The 26,772-nt window shown below is 35.8% G+C and overlaps 1 protein-coding gene across 20 annotated transcripts in view; it reads left to right on the forward strand.

Annotated features, from left to right (window-relative positions):
- PPIP5K2 (diphosphoinositol pentakisphosphate kinase 2) overlaps positions 1-6,870 on the forward strand; it is a 61,014-nt gene extending 54,144 nt beyond the window's left edge. For all 20 annotated transcript variants that reach the window (XM_033110287.1, XM_033110286.1, XM_033110290.1 and 17 more), the window contains 2 exons: positions 3,559-3,684; positions 5,155-6,870. In XM_033110287.1, coding sequence (XP_032966178.1) covers positions 3,559-3,684; positions 5,155-5,267 — 239 coding nt within the window. In that variant the 3' untranslated portion in view covers positions 5,268-6,870. The remainder of the gene's footprint in view (positions 1-3,558; positions 3,685-5,154) is intronic.
- Positions 6,871-26,772: the final 19,902 nt, after the last annotated feature.

Raw genomic sequence — 26,772 nt, forward strand, 5'->3', positions numbered from 1 at the left:
TATTTCATTTGGGGGAAGTAGATATTATCTGAATATAAAAAGAATTATAAAAATACAAACTCAAGTACTGAATATAATTTTAGGAGATAAAGGGGTGTAAAGCAACATTATTTGGAAATATTTCGTTTAATATGTAATGTACCACTTCTCTTGAACATCTCCAAAAAATTCTTTTTTTTTTTCCAAAAAGTTAAGAAAAACAATCTAAGACCCAGCCATAGAAGTCAACAACATAATATAAAGTCATGGAGTCATGGTCTTTTTTTCACATTGCTGTTGTATGTCATTTTATAATAAACTCTTTAAACATTACAAAATACAGTCTACATTAACCCACACGTGCACACAGCCCATCGCCTCCCTTTTGGTAAGGAATCACATTGATTCAGAAAGAGCTCTTAAATAAAGGGAGAAAATTAGGACAACAGTTTTCGAAATTGTGTTCTTCAGAAAACAGTCTGAAGAGGTTAATACGTGTGTGTGTGTGTGTGTGTGTGTGTGTGTGTGTGTGAAGAAAAGGGGTTCATGTCTAAGTAAGTTTTGGAAACTATGTTATACCCTACCTCCTTTCAAAGAGGTATAGTTACATTAATGTGTGAATAGCTAAGATTCTTCTGTAAAAAAAGCTATGTATGCAGATTTTCCAAAACTTGTTTTTGAGAAAACACTTTTTTCGTACCACATTTAAATATTATGAAGCACTATTCTGAGGGACATCATTTTGGGAAATGTTCAGGGCTGCCTTTTTAGGTGTGAGAAGTCAGCTGGCTGTTGTCGTTTTCAGCTCTCTGAGATCCTTTGGCACGTTGGAATTTCCAGTTTAGGAAGCATTAGTTTTGGTAGAGAGTGCTCTGCCTAGAGTGAAGAATCTTGCTAGTCCTAGTCATAACTTAGAAAAGCTACAAACTGTATACATTCTCCTTTTTGTAAAGAAAAAGCTATAAATGTTTCTCCCAAGAATAAAACTGGAGGTCTTGGAATGAAAATACTTTATTCTCTTTCCTTTCCTGGGCTACCACATTATATAATTCAAGAGAGTTCTGTTCACATTGTATTCTATTGAAATGGTGCCCCCAGCACCCCTGCATTTCTGCAGTATAGTAGCCTTTTCCTTTTCTTCCACTTCTGGCAGTAGAGGTCAATTATTAATTATAATAGGTTATAATACAATTATAATACAATTGATATGAATGTTCTAAAAATATTTCACTTTAGGAATGGTTTTGGGAAGTAGGTTTTAATTTCAAATTTTTTCATATGGAATGAGTCTGACTCTGAGAATTAATAGTACTCCAAATGAAATGACTTCTCCAAACCATAAAGTCAAAATCAGGAAAATAAAGACATTCATCTCCTTTTATGCTCTGTTAGGTGAAAACATGGACAATGTTGCTCCTCAGAATGCAGTAAAGAACCTGAATAAATTCTCATTTCCTGTTTTACCCTTCTTTATACTTGATGTTTTACTGCTTCCCTGGGGCAAGGGTTTGCAATCTTAATATAGAGATTAAAGGAAGAGTCTAATTAATAATTAAGAATTGAGGGTAGATATCAGTGCTATTTAGAATTTAGAAGATTTTCTATGAATTGACCTAAAGCTATAATAGCAGCAGTAATAACTGATTTTTGAAAGAGAATTTTGGTGGAATATTTACAAAAAGATGATCTTTGAAGGTTTATCTGTGCTATTATTTTATGATGGCTTCATTTCTGTGGTTAGCGAATTCAGTTCATCAGAATGTATTATTGAGGTGTATTAATGGAGTGAAGGATATTAAATTTCTTCTCCAGTTCTAATTAGCTCTTCTCTATATCATGGGTACAGATTGTACCCCAATCCCTCAATCCCTCTGGTTCTCTTAAAATTTCATGTCATTCCTTGCTAAAGGAACTAGATAAGAAAGTAAGTATAGTTAATGCAGTTCATAAAATTGGGTGAACCTTAGAATTAATCTAGTTCATTGTACTTCAAACTATATACTCCCAAGAGCTTTTGGAAATTTCAGAGGAAGAGAAGTGTGCTGAATAGGCCTTGTGTCTTTCATAGCTGCTTCAACCAAAATTTGCTTTGATCCATTTTATTTAAGACTTCATTTGAGAAAAGTTTATTGTTTCAAGGGAAAAACTTAAAAAGGCACTGCTGAGGAAATCAGCTAGTTAGTGGTCAAACAAGACCAAAACCCAGGTATTCTAAAATGTATGGGATTTTAAAATTATTTTTGAATATTAAAGAACATAGGGTACCAATTATAATACAAATATCTGAATCCTGTATTTTATAGTGTAACTGCAGAATTAATATTTAGTAATCACAGTGTATTTACATTATACTTGATTCCCTAAATTATCAAGGAATTAGCATCACAATATAGAACTATATTCATTTGGTAGTTTTACAAGGTAGAAGACATTGTTAATCCTCTGTCATCCCCAAAGTTATTTTTCCTCACGTAGGACAAAATTAATTAATTTTTGGTAAATAGTAGATAGCTTCTAATGGAGCACTGAAAATATCAGATTGGGGGGAAAGGTGTGGGAATACTAACTGGGTAAGTTAGAGGTGGAAGTTAGCAGAATAGGATAAAAAAATGCAAGCAGAAAAGAGCTAACTAATGGTATAGTGCTTTGTGTGTTTTAGGGACTTTTATGTCACTTGTATATTATTTCATAGTGACTACTTTGAACTTCTGCCAGTGGAATTTGTATTCATTCAGTGTAGATACCAACCACCTAAGGCACATTTGCTATAATTGGCCCACATATTGATTTTTCAGAGACACATTGTTTATTTCTATCAAGTCCTCCTCAAAAATTGCAAAAATAAGCAAATCTTTTTTGTTGTTGTTGTTGTTATCTTCACACTTCCCTTTGCTTGGAATCCCAGAAGCTCATGCCAGTAGCTCCCCAACTCGGGCTTGTCCTTCCCCAGAGGACTCCATACTTAAGAATTATCTCTGCCTTTCCTTTTCACACCTCTCAATCTCCCCACCTTCATTAGAAAGAGAAAAAAATCCTTTAAAATTTCTTTGCACGAAGATAAATCTTGGCTGGGTAATATAGGAAGACAATCTGGTTTATTTACTTGTAATCTAGTTAGTTTATTCTTAAACATGATAGTTTAGTAGTCCATTATGTTTATAGATGAACTAGACCTGAATCTCTACTTGATATTTTTGAGAGAAAAACAGTTTGGGATTCTTTGTCTTCTGTTACCAAGCAATAAAACTGTGCCATCCTCTCTCTGCCATCCCTTAAGAATCTGAGTTTCTGTTAGGGCAGGATTAAATTAAGTCTGTGCTCTATTATTGGCATTCTTTTGGTGAGTACTGTTAAATGCTTATTATTTACACATAAACAGAACATCGGTTTGGCTAAGAACATGAGAGAACTTTTTATAGAGAAGATGGCTTTGCTGAACTTACTCTGCAAACTTTACCTTGTGTATTTTCCCGTTATTGTGTATATTCACTAAATATGTCATAAGAAATTTTCTAAAATGTAAAGATAGAATTGGCAGGAAATTATTGAATTACCATGTTTGTTTATTTTTTTTTCCAGCCTCTACAGCTTCACGTTCCAGTCCAGTAATGAGAAGAAAAGTATCTTTAAATACATACACACCTGCAAAGATCCTCCCAACACCACCAGCTACCTTAAAGGGTACTAAAGCAAGCAGCAAACCAGGTTAGGAGTGAGTGTGAATTAGTGCATTCTGTATAGCAGTTAGAGGAATAGTGACAATTCGCGTTTTAAGTGTGAAATCTTTTTTTAAGTGGGTCATTACACTCTAGTAAGTTACTTGAGCCTAAGAGTTAAAAATCTGTTACTGTTAGCCTATTGATATATTTGTATTTTTTTCCTCTGTTAATTATCTCCTCCTTCCCCCACATCTATTAATAAAATATATTTCATACTCATACTTTTCACCAAACTAATTTATGGACTGTCTTCTTTTGCTTTTCTGTTGAACCTAGGTATCATTTATATGAAGGTTTCCTTTTCCTTTTTTTTTTAAACTCATCCAGTGAATTTTTATCTCAGATATTTATTCTTTAGTTTTAAACATTCTTTTTGATTCTTCTTTATAAGTTTTCCTTCTTCCGAGATTTATTATATTTGTATTGATTATAAGTATATTTTCCTTTGTTCTTGAGCATGTTAAAATAGTTCCTTTAAAGTTCTTGTGTATTAATCTAGCTGATCTCAGGATTAATCTCTATCAATTTACCTGTTCTCAAGAGGAAAGACATTCTCCTGTTTTGTCATATATTGAGTAATTTTGGATTGTATCCTAGACATTATTAATGATATGTAGTAGAAACTTTGGACTTTATTATTTGTTATGTTCCTCCAAAGAGTATTGGGTTGTTTTGGGTTTTTTTAAAGCAAAGATTTAACCTTGGTTGAATTCAGGTAGCAAAACTGTGTCCCTTGAAGTTGCTAGCAGCTCAACTGTCACCTCACTTCTTTTAGCCTTAGCTGGACTACTTGGAGTTTACTCTGCTCGTGCCATAAATTGGATCAGGGTTTATACAAAGTATTGGGGCCTCTCTATTTCTGGAATTCTCGCCTGACTTCAGCAGCTACAGTTGCCCCAGTGCTTGTCTTTTGGTTCTTTGTGCTAATAAGACTGAGTTTAATGTTGGAGTTCTAGTCATTCCACTTGGTGCAGACTGGATCCTCTCCTGAGGTCAAAGGCTTAAAAATAAAGTTTGGGGGGGAAAGGAGACACACACTCATCTCATGTTCCCTTCTGAATGTTGGTTCTTTTCCAGTATATGCCTGCCTTTGTTCACGCTTCAGTGTCTATAGGCAGTTGTTTTCATACTATATCCAGAGTTAATACTTGTTACATATGGGAGGGTTGGTCTGACAGGAGCTTACCCATCTATGCCAGGAGTGGAACTTGGCTTCATAGCTAACTTGCTGATAACTCATTAGGGCTTGTTGTTCACTTGGATGTAGAAAGATGAGTCTTAAGTCAAGAATGTTTCTAGTTTTCTAACCCTTTAGATTTTTAGATAGTGACGAGATAGGAGATACAGGAGAAAATAGATGTTTATAGAGAAAATGATATTTTGACACTCAACAGTGTTATTTGAACTTGGCTTGCTTGTGAATATTTAAGCAATGGTTTTTCTTTTTTTTGTATAGCTACCAGCGGACCTTCTGGTGCAGTTGTTCCTAATACCTCATCTCGGAAAAAGACTATAACTAGCAAAACAGAAATGCATGAACACAAAAAAAACACTGGGAAAAAGAAATGAAATCTTCTTAGCAGGAACTCGAACTCCTTATATTTGGGAAAATCATGTCTTTATTAGAAAAAGACACATTCTAAGCCTTGGCTAAAACCTGTCAAAGCAAATAGTTTATGTTCCTCCTTACTCATGTCTGTATTCATTTAAAAATACGTTAAGTCTAGAGAATTCTTTGTATATATATATACTCAGTTAAGGAACCTTTGCCATGATCTGGAAATGTTGAAAACAATGTTTATTAGCATTTTATGAGTAGCAAAACTTATGGTGATAAAGGTCTAGCGTTTACCATGTGTCTGTAGTAAAGAAAAGGAACACAAAGGCCCAGCTTGCTGTTCCAATGTCACACGATGCTGTTTAATGAAGAATCTGTGAGGTGGCCTCTGTAACACACATTCATTTTCAGGAGATTGCATCTTGGCTGTAAAAACCTATAGTTTGGGTTGAAATTTGATGGTCAGGATTACATATTGGGGACTTATAAAAAGTATATTTCCAAAGAAACTTCATTGACTATTTAGATTAGAAACTTTTCCCCCCAATTGTTACAATTACATATATGCTGCAATATTTAATAACTGGAGTTTTAGCATATGAGTTATTTTTCAATCTGTGCTTTAGAATTTTTATTGTGTTATTTAAAATGTTACATATACAGCTGGGATAACTACCTTTACGTACGTAAATTTGTATATTAATCTGTAGAAAATATTTTCTTTATATATTTCCTTACCATAAGGTGCTTTTGTTCATCAGGAAAATTTTGCTTCATATATTGGCAAGAAAGGCATCCTTACAGTTTCTTTTTAAGAGATATAGTTGACAAGTTTATAAATGTAACACTTATTTTCAGAGTTCTTTTTAGATCTAAGGAACTCAGTTCAAAAATAGAAATCATCAATGTGAGAAGAATATCTGAATCCTGTAGTTAGTAGATGTTATGTGTAGTGCCTGTTTTTACCATTTCCATCTATAGTGTTTCAGTTGATCTCACTAAGGAAGCTTAAAGATTGAATGTTTGAAATAAATGCATTTGTCAGATGATTAGATTTTGAAGGGAAATTGAGATCATCATTGTGTTGTGATTTCACCTATGATGTGAAAAAACATTATCCTTGGTGCTTTTTTTTCTCTGCGTAGATAATTAATTATGTACCACTGGAAATGACTTAAACTATAAACCAAATAGTACAACCTGATAAGAATTCCATGCATTGCCAGTCAGATAACTTAAGTTGCTAAAGCTTTTGTTTGAAGCTCATGTTTTAAAAAGTATTAAATTCTCATATGAATACAACTATTAAAACTCTTCAAAAGAGACTCTCCTACCCTTAAATCATCATATATGAACTGACTTTTAGAAAATAAGCTTATTACATGTTAGTTTTAAAAGGTACCAGATGTGAAAGTCACAAATATATACAATTATGTAAGTTCATATACGTCACATGAATGTAAATGTATTATGTGGAGACATGTCTTGCAAACAGTTGAATGCTCCTAAGTTTTCTGTACGTGAAAATGTAGTTAATGTGCTCATAGTGGGAGGAAGGAAGCTACTTTTATTTTTTTTTAAGTGTAACTGAATTAAAATATTTTATTTCCAGAATCAGTGACTTAAATGGCTAATTATTTCTATTATTTATCTCTTTCCTTTTTTGCTTTCAAAGTAGAAAGAGTAAGGAAAACTTTTAATATTAAACAATGCTTACCTTGTATATTAAATAAAATTTATTATTATTGGCTACACACATCACACATTAATTTCCTAGAAATTATCTAGAAAGTTCAGTACGATTCACTTTTTCCATTGTTATAGAAGAACTATTTTCACTGTAATTACTAAACTCAGTAATATTGCTTTGTGGACTGGGCAGTCTTATTTGTAAAAATCTTACATTTTCCAAAACAACAAAACGTCTTCTATATCAGAGCAAGAAATTACCGTCATCACTATTTAGTGGAAGTTTGGCTGAAGCATCTGTTTCTCACTTGATTCTGAAGATGCGTATTTTGTTTTCTTTTTCTTTTAAATACTAGAAGATACTTCTTGCGGCCTAGTCCTCCATCCAGCAAAGAGATGAGAAAGCCCAGCTTGAACTGCCCCACTGTCCTGGCATGTTAATCTTCATAGTGCGTTATTCAGTCTTTTCACGCTTAAGAACCCTACACCTGAGCTCAGACCTAACTTGGCCCTTGAAGTCTAACTCCAGCAGATTCTGCTGCTCTGGTACTAATGAGTTCTTGTAGTTCATTCTCAACTATATCAAATGTTTTAGGGGTTATACTAGACTTCGTTTAAGTAGAAAAATGTGCTGAACACCTTACCTCATGTTCCCTTTGAGCGGGAAGTGGAAGCAGGAAGGAGACAATAAAGGGACAGAGAACTTGTGGCAAGGTGCTTTTATTTTTTTTATAATACATGTGTCACTTTGTTTAGGTATTTTAATAGATAGTGGGTTTTGCTTTGTGATTTCTCTTATTTCATACACTAGTGTAGTTTATATGTAATATATCTTTGTTCTTAGGTTATGCTTTCTGTTTTTATTGCTTTTTTAGTTTTTTTTTATTTTTTTAAATCTTTTTTGTGAGAGAATACTTTGCAAGGAAGAAAAATTCCAGTTGATTCTGGGTTAAAATCATAAGGAAATTTATTATTACACGTTTCTGAAGGTCCAAAAGTGTGGGGTGGGCTCTGGCCACAGTTCCATCAGTCATAATGTCATCAAGGACCCAGGTTCTCTTCTCTCTCCTCTAGAGTGGTATAAACTTCACCCCAAAGTTGTTTTCCCTCCTGTTCACAAGATGGCTCCCAGTGTGTTTCCTTGTTCATGCCCAACACAACAAAAATTAAGGGAAATTCTCCCTCAACCATGAATAGTAAGTTTTTTACTTCATTGTGATTGAGCTAATCTATTTGGTCATCTCTCTACTCCTGGATGAATAACATTCTCCATGAGAATTCCATGAACTTATTGGCCCTGAGGCAAATTTCTTTCTGGTTCACTTATTTGACATAAATTCATATGGTGGGTAGCGCAGCATTTTGGGTTGACACAGTTCTTGGGTTATAGAGAAACCACTTAGGACAGGATGGTGTCTGAGAGAGGTGTTATAACCTTTTATTCTCTCTATCCAGCAAACATTGGCAACTGCAGAGCTGCTCACCTGGGAGTCTCCCCTGTTTCATCTACCGACTTGCTTGTTGTAGTTGCACAGTCTGCATTTCCTCCTTTGGCTTTGCCCTTTCTATTACTCTATGGTACAGGCAGTATCCAGAAAGTCACTACTGCTGGCATGCACCCCACTTCTATTGTTTCAGACAAAGAATTGATTTTGTTCCTCAGATTATTCCACCTATTTTGGAGTCTTTTGGTCTAATGACAGATCTGGAGCTGTAAGCCTTCTCTCCAGGTATCTTCCTGTCTGACCTTTACTCCATTTTCAGCTTCTCATTTATTGTGGTTAAGGTTACCAGTGTCTTCTAGTTTGGTTGAAGACAATTTGTATTTCAGTTTCATATATGAGGTTAATTTTTTTAATTGAGACATGATTTCTCCTTCATTTTCAAACTGGGCATCACTTCTTTTTTTGTTATGTTTTAACAAGAAGAAGGAAGAGAAGGAAGAAGAAAAGGAGAAGCCCATGTTTCTCATCACAGTTATTTTTTTAATGAAATTAATAATGCCAGTCCTGCCTCCAGTAAAATGTTAGGATCAAATGCAGTGATAATTTGGAAAACTGTAAAAGGAAGAACAAATTTAAAGCATTTTTTATATTTTGTTGTTGGGATAGAGTTGTATGTAGTTCAAATGTCAACGAGACCTCTGTTGTCAATGGCAATTCAGCATTTTTGCTGTCAAGGATGTCCTAGACAGCTCCCAATACTCTTTTGTGGTTGCTCTTGTTGCCATGAGAACGGCCTGCCTAGTAACAACCTGACAAACTAAAAAAAAAAAAAAAAAAAAAAAAAAAAAGTCAAGGTTATTCTGGCATTTTTCTCCTTTAAAACAAATTTAAAGAAAGGCATTAATACAGCACTTCTTAAAGTAGGGTTAAAAACAACAACATGGTTAACAAAATCATGCCTGCCCTCCCACCCATACATCTCATATTGTGTGTGATGTGAATGACACAGTTGTGTGACAATGGATAGGCAGTTTAGATACCCATTTTAAAGCACTTTTAATAATGTATCTTGATGAAGAAAGGGGGCTATTTATCATTTTATGTAAGGTGCTTCACGATTACTTGGTATGTGGAAGGATGATTTTTTTTAAAGAAAAACCAATGTGCCTTCTGAAAGTGTTTGCTGCGTTTAGAAACCATAGATTTTTCTCAAACTTGTCAGTGCAGTGCTGAATAGAAAACTCAGTGATAAAAATGGTTGGATGGATGGATGGATGGATGGAAAAATGAAGATAAAAGAAAGTGAGGGAGAGGTGGGGCAGAGAAAATAAAAGAATACAGGCTCTACTATTATCAAAAAAAAACAAACACCATCATTGCTGATGTGAAGAAATTGGAAGCCAAATAATTAGACTGTCCTTTTCACTACACACAAAAATGCTCATTTGTCCTATAATGCCTGGCTCAAAATTCATGATAATAAAATGAGACCTGGGAGACCCAAATGTTATAACTCACCACAATTTTATATAACTGATTCTTTATCGGTCATTTGGAAACATTTTTGAAAGTCCCATATGTCATACCTACCTCCCAGTGGGATAGACAGAAAAGCCACAAAGAAAGAATTAGCCACACAATAGTACTCATATTGGAAGAGAACAGTGTGCTCCACCTGTTGGAAATGCAATCACTTTTTAAAATATGCAAATTGAATGAGTCACAGCTTACGGGAAGTATGGAGTCCTTTCAGAAGCCCTGTAAGAAATGGTGAATGTCCAGTGTGGAATGTGACTGAAATGCCGCCATGTGCTCATTACACAGGCGGGGCTAGGGAAGAGAGCACTGAGCAGATAGATGCTTTAATTCCATTTTTGGCAATTAAATTTGTGCATGTGAAAACCTGCTATTCAGTTGCCTGATTCTAGTGGGTTTTCTCTACACTTTTCACAGCCTCTTCAGGAAAGCAAAGTGATTGCTGTAAATGGCATGAGAAGGGATTGGGAGAAAGGAGACCTGGGTTTGAATTTCAGTTCTGCTACTGGCTGTCTCGGTGACTATGAAGCTCCAGACTTTGCTGGGCCCCACTTTCCTAATCTCTGCATCCACTGGCCACTTCATTTCAAAGTTTGTAGAAACTTGCTTGTTCTTCCCTTTTTCCTCAGAATTCTAGAACTTGAACCATTCCTTCTATCACTAGCTCCTTCTTCCCTCATAGTAGTCAGCAAGTGCTTTTTGAACACGGATGTAGATAGATAGCGATACTGAAGGAAGGATTAGTGGTCCTGAGTCTGATGACTACTCCCTTTTGCTCTCCGGAGTCTCTGCCGAGGAATTTACTGTTAATACAGTCAATGCTACAATTTCTACAATGATACCTCTGAAAATTATCAACATAGGAATATTTATGTAATATCTTCTCTTTATTACCCAGAATGTGTTTAGTTCTGAATGTAGTTCATGTTGTAAGTGCAAACTGTTTTTCATTTAGCCTAAATGAACATGTTTTTACAGCAATGAAAAATTATTTACACCCAGTATCCATACGGGTAATGTAGTCCTATAGACTTGTGTAAAAGCAGTTGACTGTGAGGAGAAATTTTTGAATATATAGAATATGTTTCATATTCCTACTACATATGCATTATTACCCTTGTCTCTTTGGTTGTTTAAACTGACATCTGTAAAATTAATCTGTATATTGAACATCTAGGTTCTGACCTCTCTCTTACAGTCTATGATGTTCTGCTTCTAAGAAAGTTCTTGTTATCTTCTGCCCTCTGCATTCTGACCAATGCTGCAAACCAAAAGTATTTATCTTGCTTTATGAGTAAGATTAGGCCTGATATTATGGTTTAGTAGCACTTGCTTATAACTCATTTTGACCAAAAAAAAAAGAATTATCCCTAGAAAAACAGGGTGATCCATAGGAATCCTCATATTACCGGGCTGGGCCAGGAGTCATAAGCAGAAACGATGATGGCCAATCAGGTGTGGAATTTGGGAGGAATTTAGCTGCTCAAAATATCTCACCTATTTGCTAGATCTAGTGTCTCAAATGTCAACACTGGCGATCCTAAGGGGGGAAAAAGTCATTAAGGAACCTTAGAGAACTCCCTGTCAGGAGATATAGATAGCCCCTTTTAAAATGCAAATGCCCTTGGAAGGCTTACCTCATTAACCCGGCCATAAACCCCATAATTAATCAAATGCTTTTCTCACAGTTGGAGATCAGGCATTCCTTCAGCAGATGTGTGCTGAGTGCCAATTATAAACCAGTCTCTGTGCTAAGCCCTGGTGAAAATACAATTGTGAAAAGCCCTGCTTCCATTCAAAGGAATTTACTTTCTTATAGGGTCCAAGTGCTCTAAAGCAATCATAGAGTCCATGGCAGTCTTCCATTCCAAACGCTGAAAAATTCTGGATAAAATATTTATTTTGGAAATACAGGTAACAGCTTCAAAGCAAAGAAATCAAAACCAGAAGGTATCAGAAACGTAAAAGTAATCAACAGCTAAATGAAGCTTACGGGCTTTCTTTCCAAAGGATTCGAAGGGTAGCTCAGTCCCTGATTTTTCAGAGATAGTTTATTTGGTCAGCGTGAGCTGTTGCTGAGGGTACTCACTCTTCAGGAGGTGTAATGGGTTGAGGTTGCAGACGGTATGTATGGCAGCTTGCTGGAGCTGGGCTCCATTCATGAAGGAGAGAGCCCCAAAGCCTCTGCAACCAGAACTGGCAACCAGAGGAGGCAAACCTTATGCCTCCTCATTCTCTTGATAAGCCCCGGAGATCCACAAAAAGAAGCATATGTTAAAACATACCATGGGGACACTTTCACAATCCAGGGCACACACAGGGCACTCTCACAATAGAAAGTCACAGTAAAGAAAATCTTGCAATCAACAAACAACTTGCAAATGGAACTACATATAAAAAGACCACTCAAAATGATTAAAATTTGCTAGATTTACAAATAAAATAATGTTATCTTTAAGTCAATTTAAGTGCTTAGGAATTTTGAATTTGTAGCTTTATTAAATTGAGCATTTTAAAAACAAAGTGCTCTCTGAATAATGGTTTTGTGCCTCCAGGCTGCCTGAGGGCATCACAGCACTCTTCCACTTAACAGAATCTCCTGCCCTTCTGCTCCGGTCTGGGTCTACTGCTGGGTAAGCCTGCTTCCCCTGCGTTAGCTCCGACTTTCCCAGAGTGTATGCCCAAGTTCTCCTCTGAATCATGGCCACAGGTCAGTCTCAGAGAAGGACCCAGTGTTCTTCCAGGAAGGGGGAAGGAAGAGCATGTAAGGGGCTGGGTGAGGAATAGAGGTTGACTAGAACACCACTGGTGTCTGTTACCTAGCATCCACCCTTCCCTGCTCCCCGACCCCACCCCACTCCTGCCGAGACTCATCCTGTCCTGCCTCTGCTAGTACCAAATGCCCCAAGCCTTCGGTACTTTCTGGGGTGACTGGTTTGCTTTGCTTTGGTGTCCCCATCTTCAGTGCCTTCGGCTGCAGGTGTCTCTGCTCTTTAAATCCAGTGACACAATGTTGTATGCTTTCTACTATGCAAAAGTCTGTTGACACCCCTTATCTGATGTTCTTTTCATTCATACTCTTCATGGTTTATTATTTTTTATTCTTCCTTTCTTGTCATTTTAGAGTGGTTTGGGTAAGAGGTGTATATAAATTGCATGATTTCAACGTTCATTAGTGGGAATTCTCATCATTTTAAAGATATGTGTAATATAGTCTATTAATTGATCTGCCATAATTTGTTCAAATGTCCCTTATGGTAGAGCACTTAAATTCCTTCTGTTTCTGTCCTATCAGTTTGGTTTTTTTTTTATGATAAATTATTTTCTTGCAGTAAGTTACAAGAAGTGGAATGATGGGGTAAAAAGTCATAGAAACGTACAGTGTGGGCTAGAAAGAGTGTGGCCTCTGGTGTACATTTCAACTCTTAATTCTGTGTGGTAATCAATTTATTTATTTACTTATTTTTTATCTACCTGAGTCTCAATACCCAGATTCAGATTGAGACATAATTTTGCTTTCAAAAATCAAAATAATCTGCAAAGTAAATAAAGTACAATAAAGGTAAATAAATAAAATTTAAAGTAGTTATAAATATGGCTTAAACATAAAAAGTAAAATAGACCCCCTGGTGTCTCTTCTGTCACAGATTTGTGGTGGTAGCCTCTGTCACAGATTTAGTTTTATTATTTACCATATTCCACCCTGACAAAGTCTCTAGTTTTGAAAATGTCTGTGTATCAAATCACTTCTAAGGTGTATCACATTTTCTGAATGTTATGTGTCATCACTATTCACACCCTCAAGGCTTTCTAGGGTAGGCATCTGAAGGTTGAACAGTGACTTTTGCACGTAATTAGAGCTTAGCAAGTACTATTATAATAAAAACGAGTTCTCTAACAGTTTTTTGTAATCCATATACGGCATTATTATATCTTTCTGGAATCTTGCCAGCTTTTAGATAATGACTAGTACTAATGGGAGGATGGTGTCCTTGCCTTTTTGTCCTACGTGTATTCCTATAAACAGGATTCTAAAAACTGCACAGAATAGATCCCTAGCATTTCTGTTTCTGTTTTCAGTTTGACGAGACTAATTTACTACAAAATCTGTTTGGACTGAATCCTGCCCAATTTTTGATTTCTGCTTTACTTCCCTCAAACTGAAGATGAGCCATTAAATAGTCTCTTGAGTATACATCTCACCTTCTAGGGCACCTTTATTTAAAAAAAGAATATAAGTGAAATCAGAGTAGATGGGAGTAGTCGTTAGGACATCAGAAAGGAACATGAAATAATTTAATTATATTTTTTTGAATGTTATACATTTTATCAGAATTAAAATACACAATTAAAGCATGCTAAGCCTATTTATTATTCACATAATTTTAAACAGCTGAAGTTCTAGTCAAGTAGTTCCACTACAGGCCCTTCATTTGTATGGAGACATTTTCTTTCCAACTTCATCATAAATTATCTCGTTGAGTTCTTCCAAGAGCCCTGGGAGGTGAGCAGAGCATGAATTATTATTCTTGCTTGACAGATAAGAAAGTTGACATTAGAGTTTGCCAGAGGAAACAGCAAGTCAGTGATGAAGCTAGAAAAGGAATTCAGGTGTCCCAACTCTTGGTGCATTTGTTTCTCATGGAACCATCTCTCAAGGATTAGCTCTGTCAGTGTTCACTATTTACTATCTAGCCTTGCTGAGTGGCTGTAGCTCTCAGAGAATATCATTTGGTTTTTGTAATTCATGATGCAGTTATTGAAACCTCTATGTTCCAAATCAGAAGAAGTATTTTAGTTAGTGCATAGAAATTCTGGCCTCTTGACTGGGTTCCAGGAGTCTTCATTCAAGAAATATCGCTCAATTTTGTATTTTATTTATTCAGCCTATGTCTCCACTCTTTGTAGTGCGATCATGGGGAGAGAAGAGGATGAAAATCTGGCAGGTCTGTCTGTCTTAGCCCTGTCCTCTACTGGTACATGACCCTCGGCAAATTGGTCACCCTCTTCTGTCTTGTCTGATAGGTAACACTGAGAACAACATCTCATTTTCCTGCTTTACCAGGCTTTTTGTGATAAACAACAATAAGATAACATGGGAGAGTGCTTGGTAAGTTGTGAAGCATACCGCCAAGGTAAGATACTATTATTTCCCCAATACCACGGACCAGGTAAAGAGATACCTCTTCAGCTAATATAAGGGAGAAAATGACAGGCCACCTAAGACATGTCAGCCTCAGGTGTTCTTAGGATTTATTTGCCCGAGTGAATGATACAAGTTGTTGACCTTTAGTGAAAATTTCCACTCTGAAAGCAATTCAAGGGTGGCAGTTTACAATAGGCAAGGGGTCTCTTTTCAAAGTACAAAAGCACACCAGTTAGAGCAAGATGAAATCCCTAGTCTTCAGAGATCAGTACTAGGCTGTAGGATTAAATCCAAGTTCACCATGACTTCATAGCTTACTAGTTGTTTTCAGACTTTTTTTCTGGCTTCGGAGTTTTCAAATTCTCTTACCAATGAACAGCATTTTTTGAAAGAGAAATTAGTAAACTGTGTGTGTGTGTGTGTGTGTGTGTGTGTACACATGGGTACTCATTCAGGCAAGAACTAAATGTTTAGAGAAAAACTGAATGGTTCAAAGTTGTTGTTGACCTTTTGACACAAGAGTTATCACTCATGGAAGATTCATGGAGCTAAGACTATAGTCTGCTGTCCAGCACAGACTGCTCACGTAAAAGGCCTGACGGAAATGCGGTATCTTAGAAGATTTAGATGTAAGTTTTCTGTTCCATTTTGGTGGAGGGAGAGGGGAGCAGAATCTGCCAAATTAACATGCATCTGTGTGGTGGATTGTAGTTGTGGTTGTCCAAATGTCCCAGTGTTTTTGTTGCACTGAAGAAGATACACATCACTGTACATCACCCTACCCATTTCTACTGACTCCATGCGACTTTTGAAATCCCTTTACTGTGTAGTTCTGACATAAGGAAGTTGGATCAATGAAAGTAGACGAATGAGGGTAAATAGAAAAGGGCGGGGGAAGGATAGGGAATTGATTGTCTTTAATTCAAAAAAGTACCATAAAAAAATACTTAGTCCTTTTTCCAATTGCAAGATAACTTATATTTTTAATATACGGTATTTGATGACCCTCTAGTATATATTGGCATCAACGTGGCCCTTTATGAAAATTCTATATGGGACATCATTGGTCACGTCATCAAGTGATGATGTTGAGAAGTCTATTAAAGTCTTTTAAACATATGCCAGTTTTTCAAATGATCTTTCGACATCAAAATACCTTGGTGCTATGCCACTTGCTAAGCAGAAACATAGGCTTCATTTCTTCAATTGTCTGATATATAATTGTTTATGGTTAAGAAAACTGACTTGAGAAATTAATGCCATTTTTCTCCATCAAACACATATTTTTGATAATGGATTGATTTACACATTTCACAAAAAGTTTAGAAATGGTTTTTACTTTCATGGCATTTATAGTGTAGCAAGTCCTTTTGACTAAAAACTAAAAAACAAAGTATATACTTCTTGTTCTTTTAAGACCACCTTCTTGCTTTAATCTTTGCTAAACTCTCATCCAAAATATGGCCTGTCCACATGACGTACTGGTAAGCACTTCTGTTTAAATGGTTGATAATAAACTGTTCCTTTAGAATAGTTCTTAATGCAGATCTTCTGAATGGTTGTAGCAATTACTTGCGGAAAAAAGTTCAATGATGAATTAAATCTGAGAATAAGCTTAGATTAAACAAAGTTAAGGGGGCTTCATTAATGCAGGAATCCTCACAGCCTTTAGAAATGATAACGAGTCTGTGATTCTTCCAGTGAGGAATTTAATGGACAGTATTCTCCAAATGTATTTGATCATGAAATCCTTTTCTCATGAAGACATCTCTTGGGAAAGAAAGATAATTTAGAAATTGACATTAGTATGGATATTAGAAAAGCCTTTACTATAGGCTGGCTCTGGATTAGAATTAGAGGTTCTAGTCCTGGCTCTGCTACTTATTAACTATGTCACTGATGTGTCACAAAAAGCTTTCTGAGTCTCAATTTCCTCATCTGTAAGCGAGAATAAGAATGAGAATTCAAATAGTAATTGTGAGAATTAAAAAAAAAACACGCAGAAACTTTGTGACTATGCCCTGTAAATTACAAGGCATTTTAAAGATATAAGCATTGTGAAAATAATGGGTACAGCATTAAAAGTTGGTCTCACTAAGAAGTTTGACCTACTCTTTTTTTTTCCAAATGGGCTTTGACATTAGATTAATGATGTGTAATAATCAGATATCCTGATTCAGCAAAGGAGAGCTGTTCTCTTCCAAACCATTCAGTTAGTAAGATATTAACTTTAGAAGAAATAACTATAGAGTTATTTGAGGCCAATGTTTCCATGTGGTTCATTATTTTATAACAATATCATGTGAATTCTTGCATAGTGCTTATTGAACTAGAGATGATAAATGTTAAAGAGTAGGCTTCATTATGGTTGGTTGAAATACCAGACTATCATTTTTCTCACTTGGATTAGCAGCAAAACATTAAGAAACTAGGAAGAAAAATTATATGAGTTAATAATAAAATGATTTTGTGTTTCATCCTCCTCGTATCAACCAGGTGCCTAGTGGAGATATTAATAACCCCATAAATTAACAATAAGCAGGTTGTAGAAGAGTGAGGAAGCAGAAGTCCTAAGACATTTAGCATTACTGAAATAGAGTGAGTTGATAGATAATATTCCCTTAAAACGAAAGATAGTTGTTATGGGCTGACTTGGATCCCCTCACAAATTCATATGTTGAATCCCCAACCCCCAGTACCTCAGAATGTGACTGTATTTGGAGATAGGGTCTTCAAAGAGGTAATTAACTTAAAATGAGGTCATATGGGCGGGCCTAATCCAGTATGACTGATAATCTTACAAGGAAAGGAGATTAGGATACAGACCATGGCACAGACCAGGAGGAAACCCTCTGAAGGCACAGGGAGAAGACAGTCACTTATAAGTCAAGGAGAGAGGCCTTAGAAGAAACCACACCTGATGACCCCTTAATCTCGGAAGGACAAAAGAAAATAGTCATAAATAATTCTTCTATATGCTTTTAAATGATTCATGTTTTAATCAAATTTATCTTCTTACATACCATTGCTATATAATAAAAGTTTATGGGCCTTATTCAGAAGTGGGTTCCTGAACCTGAAAGTCTTAAATGCTCCTACATTAGAGAATTAGTAGAATATAATAGTTAAGAGTATGGTTTGTAGCTAGATAGCCTGGGATCAAGTCCTGGTCCTGCTACTGTATAAATTAATTTGTAAAATGGGTATACAAATAGTACCTATTTTGTAGGGTTGTTGTGCAAATTAAATAAGTTAATGGATGTAAAGTTTAGAAAGCTATGATTAGAAAGCTATAGGTTTCTAATGTAAAGTTTAGAAAGCTATAGGGCCTAAAGGCCTATAATGCTCTAGGGACATTGAACTTGCAATTCATATATCCAACACCAGATGGCAGTGTGGCCATCCAAGGTTAGGTCACTGTGTTGTCAGGTCGATGAGCTAGCATATACATCTGAACCAAATTTTAGAAGGATAACCAAATTGTAGAGGATTTCTATGAAAATAAGATTAATTTAAAACCTCTATGCAAATAATTATATACAAGGTCACAGTAATATCCATAAAAGAAAAGCTTTAAAAAACCACCTCTGATTATCATTAGTTGCTTTCTGGTTTACTAGCTAAATAACCTTGGACAAGTTACTTACCTTTTATAAACCTCAGTTTTCTTATCTGTAAAGTAATGCATACATGTAACCAAATTTTGTTGATCTTTGACTGTATATCAGGCATTATTCTACCGTGTTTCCCCGAAAATAAGACCTAGCTGGACCATCAGCTCTAATGTGTCCTTTGGAGCAAAAATTAGTATAAGACCCAATATTATATTAGACCCAGTATTGTATTGTATTGTATTGTATTGTATTGTATTGTATTGTATTGTATTGTATTGTATTGTATTGTATTATATTATATTATATTATATTATATTATATTATATTATATTATACCCGGTCTTATATTATGTTAAAATAAGACTGGGTCTTATATTGATTTTTGCTCCAAAAGACGCATTAGAGCTGATGTTCCCGGCTAAGTCTTATTTTCAGGGAAACACAGTAGGAGCTGTAAGTGTAGCACTTTTTAAAAAGGACAAAAATCGTTGCCTTCATGATGTTTGTACTCTAAATCACTAGAATCTAGTGAACAATCAGCGAACCTCTATCATTTAAAATCAGATACTGGTTGTTTACCAGGATATTAAAGGGAGACTCTCTACCTTAGTCTTCATTGAATCCGCAAAGGCTAGAACAAAACAGTAAGTTCAAGTGTCTTTACATTTCGTAGCAAGGTATTCAATAAACCATTGGTGCAGTACCTACAAAAGGAGTGGTAAAAGTGGCAAACCTCAGCTCAATACCTGTCTGAAGCATGGAAGAAAGCTTGGATAGGTCCTCCAAAAGTATTCGGAGAATGAATACTTGCCTGAAGGCCTGCAGCACAATGAAGAGGATTGAATTACTTCTGGGATTTGAGTGGTGAACCAATTCTGGCCACCCAAACAAATAGTGTAATTTGAATGGTGCCGTCAGAGACGTTTCTTTCCCCCAAGACTGTGGGGTGTTTAAACCACAGAGTGGTTTAAAGGCAGCATTTTTCAGAGGTGTTCTGCCAACTCATGAGTTAATAGGAATATAGAGAGAAAATAAAAGGTTTAACTAGTCAAATACGTTTTGGAAATGCTGCACACTTTGTCCTTTCCATGAGGACATACATATGAGCGTATTGTAAAGTCCTCAAAATCGCATAGGTTAATGTTGCTAAACCCAGCATATTCACTGACTCTATAGGAGTGCAGAACACTTTCCTCTCAGCATACTTGTTAACCTCCCTCTGGCCCATGTCCTGTGTCACACCATTCTGGATACATAGGGTGGAGGCATTGTTTCCCAAGAGGCCCTGTAGAAGGAACAACATGTAAGTAAGTTAGTGTGGAAATTACCCCGTTATGATTCTGCAAAGCAGACAGCAGGGCTGCAAGGAGGAAGGATTCCCGGGGGAAGGGAGCTTTTGTTGAGGTGATGGAGTATCAAGAAAAGATTGAATGTCACTTTCTGGACGATTGGGAGGTCAAAAGGGAGCAGGAGCCCAGTGGAGAAATACAGTATATTTCACAATTCTGTGTATGACAAAATACAGAAATACTATGTTATGTTACTATAGGGAACGAAAAACTGGAGAAAGATGAAAGTGCCATAGCGTGTAATGTAGTGAGGGTGAATTTTACCTATTTAATTAAAACTTCTATAGCACTTACTATGTGCCCGGTACTATTACAAATATTAATTCATTAAATTCTCAAAATAGCTATACGGTAGGTGCTATTATATCATCCCCATTTCACAGATGAGGGAACTAAGGCACAAAGATATTTACTAACTTGCTCAAGGGCCAGGACTCACGTTCAGATCATCTGTCTCCAGAGTCCATGCTCTTAATCTCTGCTCTATGCTGTCTTTGTGAATCCATAAAGTAGAACACGACACTGCTGGAGGTGATCCCAAATCACTCACTAGTACAAACAACAATTGCAAATATAAAGGAAAAACTTTCTCTCATCTAGGTCCTCTGAAATGGGAGAAATTTTTTCACTTTAATCAAAACTGACTGACATTAATGTTTATTCCTGTAACGTCTTCATATGACCTTTTATATACCCAAGATGAAACTAAAATTGATGTGAGAGATAGCGTTCCAGGTAAAACAACTAAAGTGATAAAACCTGTTGCCTCAGCAATGTTGCCCAAGGGGCAGAATTACATTTTTCATGAAAAACATTAGGCGGGAGGTTTTGATGTCATTTCATGCACCATTTCATCAGATTTCACTCTGGAAACAGGGAGAGATGGAAAGTTATGGTTTTCTTCTTAAAAAATATAACTCATATTTTTGGTATGAAAATAATTGATGCTCACTGCAGACAATTTTGAAAAAACATAATTAAGAAAATTATAATTAAGAAAATACAAACTACGCATAATTTCACTCATTGGCGCAAGACAAGTTCTTCGATGTATTTGCTTCCTTTCTTTTTTTCCATGTTTCATATGTATGTATGTGTTTAACATAATTGAGGTCATTCTGAATACATTTTACATTTTGCACATTTTACTTAACATTATAATGTAGCTATTTCCCCACATCTCAAAAAAATCTCTGTATAACTATAATGTTTGTTCTGTCTGTCATCTTGTTTTAAGTTCTTTATTTTGTGTATTTTGGTGCCATGTCCTGTGTTCTCTGTCTTTCAATATGAGGAATAGTTTCTTTTGCTTTGTCTTCTGCAGTGATTTGTATGGTTTTCACTTCTTGTTTGTATTTGCATTGAACAAATAGATCTCTAATTATGCAAGTCAAGATTGAAACTAACTTTTTTTGACTCAGCCCTCTTGAATAAATGAGAGGTTCTCTATATTTCTATTTCTTCATACTTGCCCTCCTTCACTTCTTGATCTTTGTTAACATTATCTGGGATTGAAACTATAATATGGAATGACATGACATGACATGACATAATAATATAGTAATAGTAATAATAATATAGTAATCATATGTTATATAATAACAATATAATAATATATGTTTAGAGATGATTTGTTAAATTTATAATAATTCTTGTGACCATATTTATAACAAATTTTTTCTTTTTTACCTTTTTATTCAGAAAAATTTCAGGCTTTCAAAATATTGCAAAATCAAAATAGTATAAAGAACAAACACTCCTATAACCTTCACTCATATTTGCAAAATGTTTCAATATATTTCAATATATAATTCACCAAAGAGACATATGGATGGTAAATAATCATACGAAAAATGCATAACATTATTAGTCATTAGGGAAATGTAAATTAAACCCATGAAGTGATACCACTGCACCCTTGTTAGAATGAGTAAAATTTAAAATATTGATTATGCAAAGCATTAGCAAGGAAGCAGAATCACTGGAACCTTCATACACGGCTAGTGGGAATGTAAAATGGTATGAACACGTTGGAAAAGAAATTGACAACTTCTTAAAAAATTAAGCATATATTTATCTTATGAGATAGTTATCCCACTCCTGGATATTCACCCAAGATAAAAAAAAGCATATGCACACAAATACTTGAACATAAATGTTCCTAGCAGTTTTATTTGTAATGTCTATAAACAGGTGAATAGATAAACAAATTGTGATATATCTGTACTATGGGATACTACTTAGCATTAAAATAGAACAAACTATAGATACACGCAGCAACACTGAATGTGTTTCCATGTAAATATGATGAGTGTAAGAAGCCAGGCAAAAAAGAATGTGTGCTGTATGGAAACAAATCTAATACCAGAAAGCAGATCACTAGTTGCCCAGATGGGGGGAGAATGGGGGTAATGGTGCAGGGAGGTGTGGGAGAAAAGGATGACAGAGGGACGAAACAATTTTTGGAGCTGACGAATAGCTTCATTATCTTGGTTGTTGGGATGGCTTCACAAGTATGTGCATATATTAATACTTATCAAATTGTACTTTTTAACTTAATGCAGTTTGTTGTATTTCAACTATGCTTCAATAAATCTGTAGCAATTCATAGCAGCATACACTTGTATAGTATTGTTTTTATATCAGGTACTGTTTTCTGGCTCTTTAAAACACATATAAAAGATATACAAAAGCATTTAGCACTATAGTAGGCACTTATAGTAGACAGTCATTATGTTAGTTGAAAATAAACCTGAGTTATGTAAAATTTTTTCTATGGTATAGTGTAAAAATTTTATCTCTAATTCCATATACAATCATAGTTTCCTTTTGATATATTTTTGGACTAAACAAACCAAAAAAATGCAAGAAAATGTTTTCCTGGCCAATAGAACCCAATGACAGAATAGCAAGAACAGCAGCCACACTCGTCTGCTGTGTGTGTGTATGTGTATGTGTTTAACATATACCAGGGGTGCCAAAAATATATATACACATAACTTGGGTTCATCTTTTGTTATCGGTATATATTGAGTAGTACACTTTTAATAGTTTTTTCCTTTCTTAAAATGTGTATACATTTTTTGGCACTCTCTGTGTGTGTGTATATATATGTGTGTGTGTGTATATATATATATACATTATATATATATGTTTAGAGATACATATATACACACACACATATGTAATCATAAAGACATATTACATACGAAGAAATGTGCAAATTTCAATACATCTAAGGGGATTAGATAGATTTTTAGGAATCTATTTGTTGGTACCTGGACGTCAGAAGTTTCAGTTTATTAACAAGACGCCTAAAGCTCAGTTGGTGCTGAATACATATTTTTAAAAATGAATCAATGAACAATAGTGTGCCTTTAATTAGTTACATATTCATGTAAAACCTTTTAATGAAATTAACTTCTAATATTTAAAAAATCAGTTTGTTTGGATCCTGTAGCCCTAAACTTTGCTGTTATTATATGTATAAAAACAAACAAACAAAACCCCACGACTTTTAAATAGTTTCTAATTGACAATGATAAATAAAATAAATGTTGTAACAAAATTTTTTTGGCATTAAAGTTAGCATTATTTTTGTAACACTAATTAGAGACAACAGAAAAGGAAGATAGTCATGCAATGATTTAATATCAGGAAATGAAAATAATACTATCTTTTTTCTTGTCTGCTTTTTCATAACTTGAATATCCTCCTGCTATTATTACTTACAAACTCTGGTTTATTAAAGGACAGAGCTCATTGTAGAGTTAATACTTATTATTATTTTTTTTATAGTAGAGTTAAGGTGTTAAGGTGAAAAAAAGGTGGATAGGGAAAAAGTATGAGAAAAAGGAAAAATGCTGAAGATTTTTACTATGTGGGTGTGAAAAATCACTAAACATGTGATTTCTAAAAAAATCACTGGTTAGCTTTAATATTTAATTAGTTCATCAATCAATCAATATTTATTAAACTTCTATACTTAAGGAACTATGAAAGACCATGATGGATAATTCTTTTTTTTTTTTTTGAGATTTTATTGGGGAAGGGAAACAGGACTTTTATTGGGGAACAGTGTGTACTTCCAGGACTTTTTTCCAAGTCAAGTTTTTGTTCTTTCAATCTTAGTTGTGGAGGGTGCCGCTCAGCTTCAAGTTGTTGTCCTTTCAGTCCTAGTTGTGGAGGGCGCAGCTCAGCTCCAGGTCCAGTCACCGTTGCTAGTTGCAGGGGGCACAGCCCACCATCCCTTGCAGGAGCCCAACCGGCAACCTTGTGGTTGAGAGGATGCACTCCAACCAACTGAGCTATCCGGGAGCTCAGCGGCAGCTCAGCTCAAGGTGCCGGTGTTCAATCTTAATTGCAGGGGGCGCTGCCCACCATCCCTTGCTGGACTCGAGGAATCGAACTGGCAACCTTGTCATTGAGAGCCCGCACTCCAACCAACTGAGCCATCCAGGAGGCAGCTCAGCTCAAGGTGCCGTGTTCAATCTTTAGTTGCAGGGGTTGCTGCCCACCATCCCTTGGGGGACTTGAGGAGTTGAACCGGCAATCTTGTGGTTGAAAGCCCACTGGCCCATGTGGGAATCGAACCGGCAGCCTTCTGAGTTAGGAGCATGGAGCTCTAACCGCCTGAGCCACTGGGCCGGCCCCCATGATGGATAATTCTTAAATTTCCAGGAAAGATAGTATATAAACAAGGGACCATAAGGCTAGAAATTGAACCTTGGGAATGTAGAAGAAGGGGTATAGAAGAAGTATTCCAGTGAAAAAAAAAGAGAAAAAAAAGAATAAGAAGAATAAGAGGAAAATCTGAGTACTGTGTCGTTTTGGCAGTCAAGTTTATTTCGTTAATATATTGACAGACATTTTGGACATGTGGTAGACATTCCTACTGCTCATCAATTTCCTGTGCTCTCTCTCCTCTCAGGCAGGTGGAGAATGACATTTTCCAGCCCCCCTGCAGGCAGTCATGGCAATTTGACTAGTTCTAGCCAATGAGCTTTGAGCAGCAGTGGCAGGTGTCAACTCTGTGCTCAGACAGAGAAGAGCAGATATAAGATGTCCTTTCATTCTCTTCCTCTGCCATGTGTTGGGGTGGTGGAATCATCAGCATGTCCTTGAGTGACCCTATGAAGAACAGTGTTTTGCTACGACATATAACTTGAGGGAGAAATTCACTTGTAGGTGTTAAACAATAGGTATGATGCTACCTTAAAGGGTTTTCTCTGTCTAGATTGGAAAAACAACGTAATTACCTATACAGCTCAGATCGAAGAGCTAAAACAAGCATATAACAACATTTTTTGATGGTATGTACAGATTTACTATTTCCAGTCTCCCATCCTTAATGTATTTTATCAGGGAACACCATTTACATACCTGAAAGGTCCGCATTGCAATTATCAGCACAATGCAGATAGGTATCTTCTCACCGTTGTGGACCTACACAAAATCTTAACAATTTTCATGAAGCATTGAGAGCACTACAAATGATTTTCTACAGAGTTGAAGTAAGGTGAATTTTAATCACTTCTTCCCATCCTACCAAGACTATGTACTATGAAGTACCACCTGATCACTCCTCCAATGTCAACTTTAGTGGAACTAGAGAGAAGCATCAAGCTAAACATGGAACTCAGAAACTCCTAGGAAGACTGAGGGATGTTTTGAACGTTGTGTAAGGGGATGATGATCTAAGGCACTTTGCTCTGGCTACCACTATTCTCTACCTTGCCTCAGAACCATCAGTGATGCCAGAGTCCACACATGCGCAGGTGTCCCCAGGTGTAACATCATGGCAGCACAAGTGCTGGTTGGGAGCTTCAAAAAACATGTGGAGATTGATAAGCCTTGAACAGTGAGTTCTCGTCTTCCTGTGCCTCCTTACCCAACCTCCAGGACTGCTGACACAAACTAAGAGTGTTTTCTGGTGTGTAAGACACTCCACCATTAGGCTCTCACTTCCCTCCTGCTCCATGAACAATGTGAGGTCATCAGGTCTGAGCCAGATTGGAGTTTGAGCCTTGGGCTTCCCCCACGTTGCTGGGTAAGCAAAGAATACCCCAAAAGGAACAGTAACTGGCGGGCTAAAATAAGGAGATACCTGAGGAGCACAGCTATTTCCAAAGAAAACAGCACATTGGACTAGAGTCCATTAAAAGACTAAGTTTTACAACGGATGGGACAAGGATTCACAATATACATTATAAATATACTAAAATGGATAAAGAAAAATATTAGCAATGTGATATAGTAATAAAATAATGTAAATAAAGAACCAAGTGGAAATATGTGTAAAAACTATAGTAGTTGACATGAAGAGCCCAATAGATGAACTAAAAAGTAGAATTGGCACTGCTGAGGAATTAATTACTACATTGGAAAATTTGACTGAGTCACTCTCCCATAGGAAACAGGAAAATATAATGACAGAAAATGTGAAAGAAAAGTTAAGCAATGTGGAGGCAATAAGTAGAAGAGCTAACATCTGGATATTAGGAATCCAGGAAAGAAAAAGAAATAAACATAGAGAGGAGTTAATATTTGAGGTAATAATGGAGATAAATTTTCCAGACTTAACATGAATGTTTTCAGTTTGAAAAAACCTATAGAGTGACAAACATGAGAAATAGAGAGAGAGAGAGAAAAGAAACACATTTAGACATATTATATAAAATTTAAAAATATCAAGGACAAAATCTTTCGTAAATTTCAGAAAAATGCAAATGAAGTAC

This window comes from Rhinolophus ferrumequinum, chromosome 7 (genome assembly GCF_004115265.2).
Source record: "Rhinolophus ferrumequinum isolate MPI-CBG mRhiFer1 chromosome 7, mRhiFer1_v1.p, whole genome shotgun sequence".
Classification (NCBI taxonomy): domain Eukaryota; kingdom Metazoa; phylum Chordata; class Mammalia; order Chiroptera; family Rhinolophidae; genus Rhinolophus; species Rhinolophus ferrumequinum.